We start from the raw sequence: 18,503 nt of genomic DNA on the forward strand, positions 1-18,503 counted from the left end.
TAAATTGTAATGATATTTAACAATATTACTTTTTCTTTAAGTGTTCGCGTTTATATTTTACACAGAGCTGCAAGGAAGAAAACTATTAAAATAGGTGCTTGACACCCTGAAGAAGCAAAAGTACCAGATCTGCATTCCTTTAACACACACATATTTAACTAGATTGTCACCAAGATGTCCGTTTGTTTGACGAATCAGTCAAACTCCTCTTACAGGTTATACAATAACCGAGACTGAAACCTGAGACGGGATCGGACACCTTCACAGGCCAGCGTTAGGAGGATTATAAGAGCAGCTCATTCACAAGCCCAAGACTTTCTCTCTTCATCCTGGTGCAGAATTGAATATTGCATGCAACGAGAAATGGGTGAGAAATCTGTACTCATATATGTTTTTTAGATTAGTCAGTTAGTGTTTGACCCTAAATAATTCATTGCACCATTTTGTATCAGCAGATATTCCTCTGTTAAAGGTTATAGTTCACACAAAAATGATCTCAAACAAACCTGTTTGACTTCTGTAACATGAAAGACCACTTTTTGATGAATGCTGGAAAACACAAGTTTTGGTGACGATCGACATCCATTGTATTGTCAAAAAACCCCAAAACAGTCATTTCTTAAAATGTTTTCTTTAATGTTTCACAAAAGAAAGAAATTCACACAGGTTTGGATTGTGAGCGAATTGTAACTAGTTCAGTGATAATCTCAAGTACAAGGCAAATCCCAAGTATTTAGAGGAAAAAAATCAAAGGTAAGTCTCTGTTTTCAACAATGTATGACCTAAAGTCAATTTAAAAATAGCATGTGAAACCTATGCATTTGCCAGAATATTTTTGGTAGGATACAATGGGGCTAAAGGCACATCTTAGGAAAAATGTGCTTTTCAATATTCCCATAGTGTATGATTGCAGAAAAAATGTATATGTTTGTATTGAACATTGAGGAAGCAAAGTTTGTACTATTTTGTTTATTTTGATAAATAAAATAATTAATTTTTGTTTAATAAATATGCTGTCATGCAGTTTTATGATGGATAGATGCACTTTTATGATGGATAGATGCACTTTTATGATGGATAGATGCTCTTTTATGATGGATAGATGCACTTTTATGATGGATAGATGCTCTTTTATGATGGATAGATGCACTTTTATGATGGATAGATGCTCTTTTATGATGGATAGATGCACTTTTATCATGGATAGATGCACTTTTATGGTGGATAGATGCACTTTCATGATGGATAGATGCACTTTTATGAGGGATAGATGCACTTTTTTGATGAATAGATGTACTTTTATGATGGATAGATGCTCTTTTATGATGGATAGATGCACTTTTATGATGGATAGATGCTCTTTTATGATGGATAGATCCACTTTTATGATGGATAGATGCTCTTTTATGATGGATAGATCCACTTTTATGATGGATAGATGCACTTTTATCATGGATAGATGCACTTTTATCATGGATAGATGCACTTTTATGATGGATAGATGCACTTTTTTGATGAATAGATGCACTTTTATGATGGATAGATGCACTTTCATGATGGATAGATGCACTTTTTTGATGGATAGATGCACTTTTATGATGGATAGATGCACTTTTTTGATGAATAGATGTACTTTTATGATGGATAGATGCTCTTTTATGATGGATAGATGCACTTTTATGATGGATAGATGCTCTTTTATGATGGATAGATGCACTTTTATGATGGATAGATGCACTTTTATGATGGATAGATCCACTTTTATGATGGATAGATGCTCTTTTATGATGGATAGATCCACTTTTATGATGGATAGATGCACTTTTATCATGGATAGATGCACTTTTATCATGGATAGATGCACTTTTATGATGGATAGATGCACTTTTTTGATGAATAGATGCACTTTTATGATGGATAGATGCACTTTTTTGATGGATAGATGCACTTTTATGAGGGATAGATGCACTTTTTTGATGAATAGATGCACTTTTATGATGGATAGATGCACTTTTATGATGGATAGATGCACTTTTATGATGGATAGATGCTCTTTTATGATGGATAGATGCTCTTTTGATGGATAGATGCACTTTTATGATGGATAGATGCACTTTTATGATGGATAGATGCACTTTTATGATGAATAGATGTGTTTTATGATGGAACGATGCACTTTTATGATGGATAGATGCTCTTTTATGATGGATAGATGCACTTTTATCATGGATAGATGCACTTTTATCATGGATAGATGCACTTTTATGATGGATAGATGCACTTTTTTGATGGATAGATGCACTTTTATGAGGGATAGATGCACTTTTATGGATAGATGCACTTTTATGATGGATAGATGCTCTTTTGATGGATAGATGCACTTTTATGATGGATAGATGCACTTTTATGATGAATAGATGTGTTTTATGATGGAACGATGCACTTTTATGATGGATAGATGCTCTTTTATGATGGATAGATGCACTTTTATGATGGATAGATCCACTTTTATGATGGATAGATGCACTTTTATCATGGATAGATGCACTTTTATCATGGATAGATGCACTTTTATGATGGATAGATGCACTTTCATGATGGATAGATGCACTTTTTTGATGGATAGATGCACTTTTATGAGGGATAGATGCACTTTTATGATGGATAGATGCACTTTTATGATGGATAGATGCTCTTTATGATGGATAGATGCTCTTTTGATGGATAGCTGCACTTTTTTGATGGATAGATGCACTTTTATGATGGATAGATGCACTTTTATGATGGATAGATGCACTTTTATGATGAATAGATGCGTTTTATGATGGAACGATGCACTTTTATGATGGATAGATGCACTTGTATGATGGATAGATGCTCTTTTATGATGGATAGATGCACTTTCATGATGGATAGATGCACTTTTTTGATGGATAGATGCACTTTTATGAGGGATAGATGCTCTTTATGATGGATAGATGCTCTTTTGATGGATAGCTGCACTTTTTTGATGGATAGATGCACTTTTATGATGGATAGATGCACTTTTATGATGGATAGATGCACTTTTATGATGAATAGATGCGTTTTATGATGGATAGATGCTCTTTTATGATGGATAGATGCTCTTTTATGATGGATAGATGCACTTTTATGATGGATAGATGCACTTTTATGATGGATAGATCCACTTTTATGATGGATAGATGCTCTTTTATGATGGATAGATGCACTTTTATCATGGATAGATGCACTTTTATGATGGATAGATGCACTTTCATGATGGATAGATGCACTTTTTTGATGGATAGATGCACTTTTATGATGGATAGATGCACTTTTATGATGGATAGATGCATTTTTATGAGGGATAGATGCACTTTTTTGATGAATAGATGCACTTTTATGATGGATAGATGCACTTTTATGATGGATAGATGCTCTTTTATGATGGATAGATGCATTTTTATGATGGATAGATGCACTTTTATGATGGATAGTTTAATGATGGACAGATGCACTTTTTTGAGCTTCAATCGTTGGTTGCAATCCACTGCCATTATAAAGCTTGAAAGAGACAGGACATTTTTTAATATAACTCGTCTGAAAGAAGAAAGTCATAAACACCTAGGATGGCTTGTGAGTGAGTAAACCATGGGCTAATTTTCATTTTAAAATGAACTACTCCTTTCTCCTTTAAATCAAACTCTCTCCCCTTGTGTGTGTGTGTGTGTGTGTGTGTGTGTGTGTGTGTGTGTGTGTGTGTGTGTGTGTGTGTGTGTGTGTGTGTTGATGTAAACAGCACAGAAGACAGCACTGATGGTATATGCCCACCAGAGTCCCGTCTCATTCAACGCTGCTGCGCGGGACGTCGCCGTCGAGGCTTTGACGAAGCAAGGCTATAAAGTCCTCGTGTCGGATCTCTATGCTATGAGCTTTAAATCGTCAGCCACTGCAGATGATATTAAGGGTAGGAATTTGCTGTCATATAACATCCTCAAATATCTACTTCTGTCAGGACCACTATCGTCAAATACGATTGGCTATTAGCATATAGTTTGGATTGGCGGTATGGTTCTGTTCTGGGCAAGAACTTGAGGCCTCGCATGGGTGAGAGCAGGAATAACCCCTCAAAACAAAACCACATGTCAATATCCAACAACACAAACTGACACAAATTTTCTGGATCCTTTTTTTTTACGCATTACCCTCAACAGGACTGATGCTGATACAGTGGTTAATATATCCTGATGTTGCGCGCTATAGATCCAAGAAGCGCTATTGTAACCAATTTAACAGTGTATGGCAGGGCTATTCAATTAATTTGGAATTGGGGCCAGTTCATGAAACTGAGGCAAAATAAAGGGCCGGAGAATGCTTTTTTTGCAATGCCACTGATCGCAGCGGCAACGAGCACTTTGATCCAAAACAACTATAGGGTGACCAGAAGTCCCGAAAACTAAGCTGTTGTCCCAAATCCCGAATCCGGCCCTAATTGTCCAGAAAATTATACTAAAGCAAAATCTTGAGTAGTTATTGTCTGATAAAATATTAAAAACTGTCCGTGGAGGTTGAGTCGGACCCCGCCGGGCTGCTCATTGGCTGCAGCATCTTTTTTGTTTCTTTTTTTGAAGTTCTACAAAGATACCGTAGGCGCGAATTTAGATATGCATTGATAAGCTCATTTTCATTCATTCGTTTCGTTCGTTGACCTGCCGACGCCAACACCCCCTAAACCCCACACCCCATAATTTCAGCCAATCTCATCTGGTCACCCTAAAAACAAAACACTTCAGCGCTAGATCGCCTCTTATTTAACAAACGGACGAAATGAATGCTCTGCTAGTTAACATGAGATTTTTTTTATTTATTTGTATTGGTACATTCGTGCCGCGAGATGTTTCAAAAGTGGTGGGGACAATATCGACCTTAGCAAAACATTTCCCACCCGTAAATTACGCCTAAAGGGCCGGTACAAAATCCCTCAGGGGCCAATTGAATAGCCCAGGTGAATGGGATCTATTGGGGGAAGCTTGCACCCCTAGCGGCAGCTAATTCTGATAATACAAACTTTTTTTTTTAACCACATAACTATTGCTAAAACTAGTGTAGTTTAGCAGGGGAAGCATACACCCAGAGCCGATCAGCCCTATACACACACTACGCAAGTTACATAGGGCCCCGCAAATTACTCAAGGCCCCGCCAACCCCTCCTGTCAAACCACGTCAATCAGAGTTTACAACATCGATGAGATAATTAAGTGGAAGTATCCTTCTGGTTACGAATAGAGAGAAAAAAACCACAATGAGAGTGAATTGTGGGAACAGAAATCAGGTCGGCGTGTCTCTCTCTAGTCTCTCTTGTCTCTCAAGTCTGTCTAAACTCAGCCGTGCATCTTTTTGTCTTTATGTGTTTTGCTTGCTAAAGCCGGACACTTTGTGCCTGAAAAAAAAAAGTGAGAGTGAAATACAACTATTTATTACGTTTGATGAACTGTGTTAGTTTATAAACTGCAGCTCGGAAAAGATAACCGCGTCGCGCGTTAACATGCGTTCATATGCGCGTGCACGAAATGAAATGCGCACTTTCCATCAAAACATCTGTGGGGACCAGTACAATATGGGCGTGATGACACTCCTCATTATTATAGGTGCACATACGTTTAAAACAAGACAATGATAATCTAGTCTCCAAGTCAGTTTAGATACAACTCTGCTATAAAGCAAGATGGAAAGCAATGTATTGACATTGACTATTGATTTATAGGCTATATATTGCATTTAAAATGTTGATTGGCTGGACATACTGGTCAATATGGAGGCACATCCCTCAGTAAATAATAACTATGAAGTATTGCTTTATCATTTAAATCACAGTGACATGCTATGGCAAGCCATTTTAGCTTGTATTCATTCACAGGATGCATTTTTGGTATCAATAATTAAATTTGTACCATTTAAAATGTGAATTCTTGATATTAAGAATGTACTTTTTCTAGTACCAATGTCTATTTCTGATCAGGAATTATATTTTCATTAGTACTAATTTAAGGAGGGAGGATTGGCAGGGGAAGCATACACCCTACAGCGATAGTTATGACTAGCGGCTAAAACATATGATACCACAAGCATGTTATATAACCTTATGACTATTATTAAAATTAGTTTGGCAGGGGAAGCATACGCCCTGTAGCTCTGAGTCATATGCAGCTAAGCCATGAAGTACAGTGTGCTTTCTCATTCAAGAAAATGATTTGTGCTCCCGTCGTACTGAATTCCATTGGTTGTGGAGGTGAAGATGACGACTCCCATGATTCCAAACTCATTCACGCGATCATCAAGCTATGATGTTGTTAGTGTTGAATAACAGCCCTCTGCTGTGAACATGCCTAATGTGTACCAATAATCTAGATAAGCTTTAGCCACAAGCATGTGCTAACATTAACACAGCATGTTGCAATAATGGGATAGAACGAAGAATGAGCATTTTTTCCAATGCAACCAGATTTTTATTTTATTTTATTTAACCTTTATTTAACCAGGAGAAAACCAGGCTCTGAGATTAAAATCTCTTTTACAGGAGTGTCCTGGCCAAGATAGGCGACCCAATTATTCAAACACATATACACACATATAACATTAAAACAATACAACACACAATAAAGTAGGATAAAAAGTACAACCTCAGGAGCAGTTGCAAATCATTAAATCTTTCTCTAGCGCTTGTATAAGTGTTCTGAAATTGCTGAAAGACACCAAATGATTCAGCCTTAATGTCATCTATAGAGAGTTCCTTTCTGAAGGTGCAGCATAATTAAAAGCATAATTAAACGCAGTTTTGCCTATATTAGTTTTGACTCGAGGTACATCCAGATTGTAAAAAAAACTGTGAGCGCAGTGAATAGTTACCTAATACTTTTTGCTTAAGCATACAACAAAGATAATACGGTAAGACCCCCAAAATTGCTTTGTATATCAATAAGTACCAGTGCATTTTCCTTCGTACAGCAAGAGAAGACAAACAAACTCTATTGTATAATGCACAATGATGTGTAGAAAATGTGCAATTCGTGATAAATCTTAAGGCACCATGGTACACAGCATCTAGGGAGGCAAGAATATAAGAAGGAGCATGCTGATACACTACATCCCCATAATCAAGAACTGGCAAGAAAGTCGCAGACACAAGCTTCTTCCTTGCATTAAGCGAAAAGCAAGACATATTTCTATACAAGACCTATTCGCACACGTGGGCGACGCTGAAACGCCCCTGTCATGTGATTGGTCAAACCGCTCCGCCTTCAGTACGAGCTTTTCTTTCCGTCAGGCAGAATAAGAGTCGGTACAGCACTGATAAATGCACTTTAATAAAATAATGTCTGAAACGACCACTCACTGTTAACTACGCACAATATTTGAAGTAGAAATATGTTGCTGGTCACGTAATTCGTGCTACTGCGACTTGCAAGCGACCCCATTAATGTGAGCCACAGTAGACGACGGATTATTTTAGCATGATGTGTTTCCCATTAAGAAATACAGTGCAAATAGTTCCATCTCTTTGGATAGAAGGGAACGAGAAATAAAAATCAATAATAGGCTGAACTCTACCATGAATGATAATATGTCCGTAACATTTACCACTCTCGTCTTTTATTTACATCAAAAGGCAGGTAGGCGTGTGTGACGCAGGGATAAATACTTTTGAAAATTGAATAGAAATAAAGTTTATAGTTTGAATGTAAGCATGTGTAGCCTACTCAGTTAACATGAAAAGAAAGAGACAGAAAAGAGAGAAGCTAGAATCAGTGAACGTACAGTAATGCTGACAAAATTAACAGGTTTGGGATTAATAAAGAGCACGAATTACCTTTCTGCGTCGCCCACGTGTGCGAATGAAATATCGTACCCTTAAACCGATTTGTAAACCAGAAACGAAAATGAAAAATCGAGCCAAAACCTAATTTTTCGTTTTTTAAAGGGGTGATGAACTGAGAAATCAAATTTTCCTTGAGCCTTTGACATCTAAGAGGTCACCATATTATAAGAATATCCTGTAAGTTTCAGAACTTTTAGTCCAATAAATGCTTTTATTGACACCAGGCTCAGCAAACGACTCGTTTTTCAAACTGGGGAACTATGACGTCAAAGAGGATAAATCACCATCCCCGCAGAAGAAGATCAACGCCTACTTCAACACGGCCGGTTTAGCCCCGCCCACCGATTCGCGCATTACAGGCATAGCTAAATAACATAGGCCTACCTCGTGATGACAAACCGGATCGAGCTACCGAGCAGTAAACATGCCGTTTACTAAATATTGTGCAGTGCCTGGTTGTGGAAGAAGACAGTTGCTGCATAAGCTTCCTCTGGATTCCAATAGGAATGCATGGTTAAAATTTATTTTTAATGAGGTTCCAGCTGATGTGGGTAAAACATTGTCCGGTTGTTCGCTTCATTTCGCCGAGGACTGTTTTGTAAACAAGACACAGGTCGAGACAGGATTTGCAGACCGATTAAGATTGAAAAACGGTGCTGTGCCTTCTATATTGGATCCGACAGGAATGGTGCAACACACCTATGTGAGTAAAATTTCTATAAAAACATTAAAGATAGCCTACATTAGAAGTAGCATAAACAATTAACAATAACTTACCACGCTGTCACAGGCTGAAGTATCCGTTGTATTTGAGGTGTTGTTGGTTCATTGTCCTGCGATTCGGGATCGGACTCTGGGTCGAACATGTATGGGCGAATCATTCCGGTTGCCATTTTACAACATTGGAAGTTTTCAAAACAATTTCCCCCACGTGCACTGACGAGTGATTTGAAACTCATTATTATGCAAAAATGTTATCCACTCACAGCAGTGGGCGTTTACTTCCAAGTCTTCAATGCGAGACGCCCATTAAAACCGAGCGTTTTTGAGCTAGGCTCAAAACTAGGGTAGAAAATAGCCTATTACTTATTCATTTTGATGTTTTTGAATGTAAAAACCAAGCGAACGTCATAAGTTGACCTCAGACAACAATATAATTTTTTTAAAAAAGCCAGTTCATGACCCCTTTAAACTAAACAAAAAAACAAAAACAAAAAACGAATAAACTAGCTGGTTTTAATTTCTCGTTATTCCATTCCAAACATGAAATGAAATTATCAAATAGTACACAGACCCGCTTAGTACAGTATGCGCAATAATAAAAGTCTAAGTAATAAGCATATATTCGATAACATTTGCATTAGCAATGAGAGCAATGTTGCTGAATTAACACACACGACACACACACACACACACACACACACACATACACATGGATTATCCCTTACTTAATTAATTCACACCTTCCAGCCAATCAGAATCGAGTATTCAGACAGACCATGGTATAAAGGAGCATCATATTACTGTAAGTATTACAGGTGATCTGAAGAACCCTGAGCACTTTGTGTACAATGAGGAGATGATGACGGCATGGCAAAACGGGCGATTGAGTGATGATGTTTCAGAAGAACAGCTCAAGCTGGAGCAGTCAGAGCTGGTGATCCTTCAGGTGACACTGCCACGCTCATGTCTAGTGACGGCAAACCGAGGCTTTCTGAAGCATTTGACGCTTTCATCAAATTGTACAGAAAAAAGGTTCATTACTCAAAGTTTTTAACACAGTGCACATTAGTGACATCTGGTGGTCACACTTGTTTTCTCCACCATATCTAACAAATCACAGCAGAGAAGAAAAAGCATGTGACCAAACAAAGCTTCAGTCTGGGATCAATACAGTTCTCTCTAATCTCATCTAAATTAATTTGTGCCAATGAGAACACAACTCGTGTCGTAGCCTGGTCAACGAATTCACATATTGATCAATAATATAAACTATAAGTATGTGATCATAATTATAGTAACTGTGATTGAAAAAAAGTATCTTGGGTGCTCTGTTTTAAAAAAATATAAATTATTTTATAGGGAATTGTAGTGTTAAATCATTTAAATAATGCCTCCTCCATAATCATTTCCCTTTTTATGCATCAGATGAGGTCATGGAGTATGGGGTTGCATTTGTGCCAAAAACGAGTCGACTGCTTTGTGCTTTGTACTATACATTTGTCCTTGCCTAGTTCTTCAGGTAAATTAGTATATGTTGATGTGTATGTTCTTTGTTTATGTCATCTTGCTCTGTCGTCTGGTTCCGTCATCTTAAAGGGATAGTTCACCCAAAAGTTTACATTTTGTCATAATGGTTGTTCCAAACCAAAAAATAAGTAATTTGAAAGAATATGGGTAACCAAATAGTTGATGGACCCCATTGGGGTCCATCAACTATTTGGTTACCCATATTCTTTCAAATGTCTTCTTTTGTGTTCTTCAGTTCTGGCTCCACACAACTGTTTGGTTACAAACATTCTTCAAAATATACTTTGTGTTCAGCAGAAGGAAGAATCTCATACGGGTTTGGAAAAACTTGAGGGTGAGTAAGTATGACAAAATTTACAATTTTGGGTGAACTATCCCTTTAAGACGACTGAACCAGACGACAGAGCAAGATGACATAAACAAAGAACATACACATCAACAGTGTTGGGAAAGTTCACTTTCTACATGAACTAGGTAAATGTTCAGTTCACAAATTTTAAAATGAACTAGTTCAGTTCATAGTTCATACTTTAAAATTTTGAACTAGTTCATAGTTCTTTTTTCCATATGTTGCTGCGAGATATTATTTTTCAAAATTATTGCCACAGCCCATATACGTAGAACCAGAGACAGCAATTATTTTATCTGTGGGCAAAGTTTGCACAGAAATATACGATTTTTCCCATCCTCACCGACCTTGTCATAAAACTGGTTTAAATGATCATACGACGACTCCTCGCTGCTTTTTGTGTTGATGATGCATGCGGCGGTGCGACACTGGTGCTGGTGTTGCCAGATTGGGTGTTTTTCCGCTACATATTAAGGCCTGTTTACGGTGTGTTTTATCCGGGTTTTCGGCTCTATAGAAATCTGGCACTCTATTGAACGAAGGTAAACTGAGAGCGCGCCGCGCACCGTTCACAGACACCAAAATGAACGAGTTCACAGTAACGTTCATCAGGCAGTAATACAGTACGTTCATTTCACGTTCGCCCAAAATATGAACGAGTTCATGAACTATCCTTCAATGAACACATTCAGCCACAACACTGCACAACAACATATACTAGTTTACCTGAAAAAGTAGGATCAATACAGTAAGGACGACAGAACAAAACATCATAAACATGGAACATACACATCAACATATACTAATTTATCTGAAGAACTAGGCAATGACTAATGATCTAAGCAGCATTTTTGGCACAAAAATAACCCCATAATGAAGCACCAATTTCTTTCAAACTAGCTGTCTGAACGTTTGAAGCTTGAAACATCATCAATCACGTGGTATTGTTTAATTTCGATGCAAGCATCGGTACAGTGTGTGATACAATTGTGCTTTGAAAACTGCTTTGGAGCATCGGAGCATGGTTTCAACCGTCCCATCACTACTCATGTCAAATTATTATACATTTCACCTTGATCTCAGAACAATAACATCGTTTGTAATATATTCACAGTTCCCTCTCTACTGGTTTAGTGTGCCTGCCATCATGAAGGGCTGGATAGACCGAGTTTTAACTCAAGGATTTGCCTTCACCCTGCAGAAGATGTACGACAACGGCATTTTTAAGGTCTGGAAAAGGCTTGTTTTGTGCACCTGACATTTTTGTGATTCTAATGGTGATCAGATTCAGTTAAAATGTCGTACACCATTCACACCAGGATAAGAAGGCCATACTGTCATTCACCACTGGGGCAACAGAGTCCATGTTTTTGGCCGACGGCGTTCATGGGGACATCAATGTTCTCCTTTGGCCTTTACAGGTGAGATACATTTATCATATCAAGAGAAAGCACAGTTTTGTTTGATCTTTCAGTTTAGTGTACTAGTTTCACAGCTTAAAACTTCCCTCCCAAACAGAGCATTTATTCAAATTAAGCTGCGAAAACAAATCTTTATGCAAATTTGTCGGCCATTAGGATTTTCAACCATCCTGTAGGGATGAGCTTTTTGACTTTCTTAGAGTATTTATATATTAGTATCCACTTGAGTATTTATTTTTTTCCCACATTAATTTCCCACATGTCTAGTACAATTATGTATTTTTGTTTCATTAATACAGCGTACATGTTTTTCTTAATTTACTCTGAAACAATGGCTGATCTATTGGATTAAGCTGATCTAATCAAAAAATACACATGACAACCTAAAATATTTTCTCAATTAATATACAATTATTAACTTTTTCATATAAAATAATGACATTTTTTAATAATTAAAAATAAACAAATTTGACAACAACAAACACACCCCAAAACACAGCTACTGTATACTGCATAGTTCAAAACATCATAATTTCTGAAAATTGACTCAGTCTTTATTCACCTTTTTCTCATGGTTTCTCATTAGAATTCAAAAAAGTATAGAATATAATAGCGCAGTTTTAACAGGGGCTCATTGTAACGCAGTGTGACAACATGCCCCGCCTGCACAACTGTGATTTAAACCCGACGAGTATCTTCTGCTGTAAGATCAGCATTAAAGAGCGATCTCAACTGTTAAATAACAGATATAAGATTAAAATGATAATTTATTAATTTATTAAAGATATAATTTTAAATAAACACAAAAAACAGAGATGAAAAATGAACAAAAGTAAGAATTTTACTTTTACCATGGTAAACTTACTCTTCAGTGATATCTTCCAAAGATTTCTGAATTTTGGTGTATTTTTTTCTCTCTATATAGTGATGATATGGCAGCTAGTAAATACACTAAGTTTCATCATGATAACGTGTGGAAGTATTTAAAACAACTGTGTTACAACTAGCCCGCGTTAGTTTGTGCCCCGCTCTTCCCCTATAATATGGAATCATCCTGGATCAGTTTTGGATTGTGTATTAAATCCGTATGGAATGCGTTTTTTTTGGTCACATATTTTAGATTTTCAAAACTCATTTTACACCAAGTGCAAATACTCCAGCTTGTTGGCAGAGGCTGTTTACACTGACTCCGCCCACCACTGTCTGATTAATCCAGACAAAATGACAGAAGAAACCTGTCTGATAACAGGAGCAGTGGTGTGACGAGTAAAGGCGGGTGGCATAAGCTTTTGACGTCACCAACCTGAGTTCTTTATCCAAACTCATTCTTAAGTAATAGTAATTTGAATAAAACACAGCCAGACCATGTCCATATAAGGGTGTTCTGCAAAACCAGCCCTTTAAAGGCCCCCTGAAATCAAAATATACGTTTTTTTAGCTTTTAGTATGAATATGTTAGCCTTAAGGTTATGAATAAGCTGGTATGTTCCAAAACAATGACAAAATTTGCATTTAGGAGATATAAGCATTCAAAACTTCTGCTAAAATGGATCAGGGATTTTTATGACATCATCGCGGACTTCAGCTACTCATCACATCTACTGTCCAATCAAATGCTCTCTAGAATCTAAAGCTCCGCCCCCTATGCTATAAACACCACCTGACCAAAGCAAGCGTTGACGCGTCACTGTGCAATACATGAATATCAGTCACATGACCTCTTACGTCATCCGCTCTTTTTCCAGTTGACTGCCGCCATCTTGAGTACCTGCCGGGTACTGTCTACAATACTGACGGCATTAGCTAGGAAGCCGATTTTCTCTGTTTGTTTTACTTTATACATAACCAACTTTGTTTATGTAAACCCTGTGTGTATTTGACAGTATTCGCGCAATAAGACTAGAAAGATAACTTCGTTCAGTAACCTGTCACTGTTGTTAGACAGGCTTAGTGCGCGTGCGCTTCGGGTGTACGCGCTCAGAAAAGCGCTCGTTAGAACCGCGCATCAACACATGAATGACTTGTTAGCACATGCAAATAATGAACTTATGTGAACTGCATTGTCCCGTTCCTTTGCGTTAACATCTGATGTGAATATACGTCGCGTTGTAGCCTATGCTGAGACGGAGGCGCCAGAACTGCAACTGATAGAATGCACGATACTACGACATTTCTTCAAAAGCAGATGGTGGATATATTTTAATCCACGATCATAAATCATGATATCGCACAGCCCTAAGCTAGCGTAAGCTCATTATCATTTACATCCACTCACCACAGACAACATGAACACTGCACAGAGAGTTTGCACACACAAACCACTGTTATAACATAAAAGCAAGCAGTTGCGTGCATGGTTGGGCATGATATGATTGAAGGATTTTGACTGAATGCGCGCAAAGTGTAGCCTGACTACGTCAGACTTCCTACTTCCGCTAATTTCATTTCGCTCCTGTAGTCAGTCTGAGATAGCAGCCTATGTTTCTGTTTTCCACCGGCCTGAAAACAGCCTGGCCAATCAACGAACAGAGGGCGGGCTGAAAGCCGTGACGTAGTCGGTAAGCGCCGTGTTTAAGTGTTTTAAATTCGATTCGTGTTTTAAATCGAAAACGACCGCTGATATGGAGACGCGGATGCAATACGCTCTGTTGTGGAGAATATTCCCGGCATTAGCAAACTGAAGCCCGAACACGAAGAGTGTGTATTAAACATTTTGAATGGAGGTGATGTTTAAGGCCCTACTCCCTTTGGGAAAAGTTTAATTTATCAACTATTACCAATCGTCAGCGAGAGACTGGGGAGCCTTTTGACAGGTCAGTGTCTCTTTTCTTTTCCAGGTCTTAAATACCGTAAAACTTCAAATAATAGCCCGGGCTTTTATTTGCCCAAATCGTCGAACTGCACCGGCTTGTACTTGAGATAGGCGTCTAACTTATATGAGACAGGCCTTTATAGTTGAGATGTTGTTCATTGAGATGTTGTTCCTAGAGTCTATAATCTCTAAAAATCTCCAAATGCTCCACGTGAAACCGCGGTCTTCCGACCTCTTACTATCTTGTCGATTGATTTTTATGAATATGCGCGAGGGAGAGAGAGCAAGACAGCGCTCGTGTTGTTTGTAGACGTGGGAGTGCGCGCGCGCGGCCGGGGCTCTCTCTCTCTCTCTCTCTGCTCGTTTGTGCCCTGTCAAGCGCAGCAGTCATTCTATTACATCACTCACAGATCAAAAAAGTCGTTTACAGCCATGTTCACTCGGGTATTTCGCTCGCATCATCAAGTGTTTATAGTGGAAGTTCGATCATAGATTTGAGTTCGATGCATGATGTCTGTGGTTCGATGCGGCTGTGTCGGCGCATAACATGCGTCATAAACAAACTTATCTGATTGGCTTACGGGTAACCAATGATTTTAAAATTCAGTACGGGCTCCCTAGCGAGAGAGAAAACACTTCTCTATTATGCTATCCCAGACTCTGTGTACGAAGCAAAGTGAAGTAGCAGAGTCTGGTATTACCAGGCTACGCAAAGTGTGCTCCCTTAATCATTCCTAAAAAGCTGACATCAGTTAATCGCGATCTCACATCTCTGTTAATATCAAATTAAGCTGACTGCACAATGAGTCTGTGATTGGCTACATCGCTCAACGCTGCAAACGTGTTTTAAAAGGAAACTCTGGGCTGTAAATCGTTTCTATTTTGTTATAGTTCCTGTTGCTTTTCTGCAAAAATGGATTAGTTTTTATGTTTTATTCATAGATATTTCTAGTTTGCGGGAGTCCCGCGAACCGTTTTATTCTCCCTGCAACGCGCACACACACAGAGAGTGCATTGCCGCTCGCACTCGGCCATCAAATCTAGTCCCGCGCCGCACTCTTTTGCATTGGGCGTGCACATCTCTAGATCAAGGGCCCGGCCCGAGGATAGTGACGGGAAATATCGGCCCGCAAGTTCGGGCTCGGCCAGAGAATAAGCTCTAGTTCCTTTGCGACTGACGTATCGATCTTGCCGAATCAGGTACTCAAGATGGCGGAAGACAAGTTTTGGAATTGAGTGACGTCAGTGAGGAGACGTTGGTGACATCATCTGATATTCATGTATATGGGTTGGAGTGTGTGTCAAACGCTTGAGTTTTATTGTGTTTTCCGTCGGTTAATAATGAAATGAATAATTTGCCTTTATTTTTGTGAAACAGTCTAACTTGCATTAGACTGGTCTATGAGCAAATTTTAGACTTGTCTAATACTATAGACCGGTCTAAAATAGCTTTGTGAAACCGGCCCCTGACTAAGACAACGGAGACGGTGAATAACCCCAATTTCAAAAAATGGTGGTGTGCCCCTTTAACATTGATTAAGAAAAATGTAGATTACAAAGAGTTTATGTGTTTTCTTGCACACAGAATGGAGTGCTGCGCTTCTGTGGGTTTCAGGTCCTCGCGCCTCAGGTCTTCTGGTGTCCGGCGCACTCGCCAGCGAGCGTGAGAAGTCAAATGTTGGAAGCGTGGCGGGAAAGGCTTCATGGCGTGTTTGCCGAAAAGCCCCTGTCCTTCGCGCCCACCAAATACTTTGACCTCAGTTTCCAAGGAGGATTTCGTCTTCGGCCGGAGGTCAGAGAGAAGTGTGTGTCTCTCACTCATGGCATCACCACAGCTCATCATTTAGGAAAACCACTTCCTCCAGACAACCAGACCAAAGCCAATGAAAGCTAAAGGATCCAGCGAAACAACGCTAGTTACTCTGGTAACACTTTACAATAAGGTTTCATTAGTTAACAGTATAATGTAATCCTTTACTGTAAATTTACAGGTCATTTCTTACAGAATTGTACTGTATTTCCATAATACAGTATTAGGCTGTATCTTTTACAGAACAGCTGTAAATATACAGCACATTTCTGTTTTCATCCCGATAAATTCGTAATACAGTATCATACTGTAAAGGCATTTTTATTGTGGGATTGATTTCTTTCATGCTCAATTCTGATCACATGTGAACGAACAGACAGTAGTGTTAACGTTACTACAGGCAAACTTGATTTGATTACATATAGGTAATGTATTAACTAACATGAACTAATAATGATCAATACATTTGTTACAGTATTTGTTAATGTTAGTCAATAAAAATCCAGCTGTTCATTGTTTGTTCATGTTAGTGCATTAACTAATGTGAACAAATACAACCTTTGATTTTAATAATGTATTAGTAAATGTTGAAATTAATATTAACTAAGATTAATAAATGCTGTAGAGGTATTTTTCATTCTTAGTTCATGTTAAATGTTAACTAATGAACCTTATTGTAAAGTGCTACCGTTACTCTTTCAAAGAATCGAATAGCAGAAAGAGGGAGTTTTAAGAGAAATGTGCTTGAGATTATAATATCAGCCAGTCATTTATGCCTTATATTACCAACATTATACCAGCAATAAGCAACTGAATAATGTGACTAATCAATAATTCTTATTTTTACTGCAATCTATTGTTATTTTAGTATGTCTACTCATCTTGGTGTCTTAATGAAGTAACTTGTCAAATATAGATTATTATGACTATTTTGAATTTCTCCCTACAATATTATATTTTTAACTCCTGTTAGAAAAATCTAGGCATTTTAATGTGTCAACGTATCTGAGGGGTTATGATAAACTCATAATCATGTTGTTTTACATTTTGAGATTTTGACTACAAATACAAAAAGTTTTGGATGTTTTTCACAGAATTGTTCACATAATCTCAATCTCAAGATTTATTCTTTGTATAATGTAGTAATTAATGTAAAATTCATGAACAATAAAAACATGCTGGAATACTTTCAGGCTTGAGTCAACTTTAAAAATGAAGGTAAGTTTTAACTGAAATTTTTTAATTGCGTTCATAACAATGCTATTTATTTATGTTTTTGTGTTTTATTCATTAAAATAACGTTAGGTACTATTTCAGGCTTCACAAAAAAATAAAAATAAATAAATACTGTTATTAAATCAGCTGGTTTCCATTGTGACAACATGCCCTGCTATTGAGTAAGCCTTAGTTTTCTTCTTGGTCAATAACGGTGGAAATGTTCTTTTTGTATGTGTGTATGTCTTCAAACTGACTTAAAAAAATAATCTTCCCTCAGAGACATTTATTGACAATTTGCCACAGTGTGGTGACGTTTTTGTTTTTTCGAGGGTCGAGGGGACCTATTTTTATTAAATAGACTACAAAATCCGAATAGGCTATTAAAAATGGCATAAACAGTCAATATACAGCGAAAAAAGGCACGACACAACAGAACCACAATGAATCCATTATAACATACATAAAAATACATGAAATTAAATAATAATAATTAAAAAAACAACAACAACAGATTATAAAATGCAAACAAATTACACGGTTTTATTGCATTTTGGCATCTGAGAAGTATTTAAATTAAATTCTGAATCTAATAAACAAAGAAGGATATTTAAAGAATCTAAATTTATGTATAAAGCATTTTGCCAATAATATAATGTTATTAATAAAATAAAATAAAACAACAATCTTTGGTGCCCCTTTGTGGTGACAAATCGAGTCTCCCCTACGTGCTGTCGTCACAGGCCTACGCACACTGACCGCGACGC

At 37.7% G+C, this 18,503-nt stretch overlaps 1 protein-coding gene across 1 annotated transcript; it reads left to right on the forward strand.

Moving 5' to 3' along the window:
* The first annotated feature begins 221 nt into the window (after positions 1 to 221).
* nqo1 (NAD(P)H dehydrogenase, quinone 1) lies at positions 222 to 17,707 on the forward strand. The gene is made up of 6 exons (XM_077201595.1): positions 222 to 367; positions 3,803 to 3,970; positions 9,418 to 9,548; positions 11,593 to 11,706; positions 11,798 to 11,899; positions 16,297 to 17,707. Exons 1-6 carry the CDS (start codon positions 352 to 354, stop codon positions 16,603 to 16,605), a joined length of 840 nt encoding a protein of 279 aa, XP_077057710.1. The 5' UTR covers positions 222 to 351; the 3' UTR covers positions 16,606 to 17,707.
* Positions 17,708 to 18,503: the final 796 nt, after the last annotated feature.

The sequence above is a fragment of the Siphateles boraxobius genome, unplaced genomic scaffold, assembly GCF_051911475.1.
Source record: "Siphateles boraxobius isolate OS27281-9 unplaced genomic scaffold, OSU_SipBor_1 48, whole genome shotgun sequence".
Taxonomy (NCBI): domain Eukaryota; kingdom Metazoa; phylum Chordata; class Actinopteri; order Cypriniformes; family Leuciscidae; genus Siphateles; species Siphateles boraxobius.

Excerpts from the sequence above, each read along its gene's own strand:
- nqo1 (XM_077201595.1), top strand. Across the intron at positions 9,549-11,592 it reads CAGAGCTGGTGATCCTTCAG|TTCCCTCTCTACTGGTTTAG; the intron begins GTGACACTGCCA and ends ATATATTCACAG. Across the intron at positions 11,900-16,296 it reads TTCTCCTTTGGCCTTTACAG|AATGGAGTGCTGCGCTTCTG; the intron begins GTGAGATACATT and ends TCTTGCACACAG.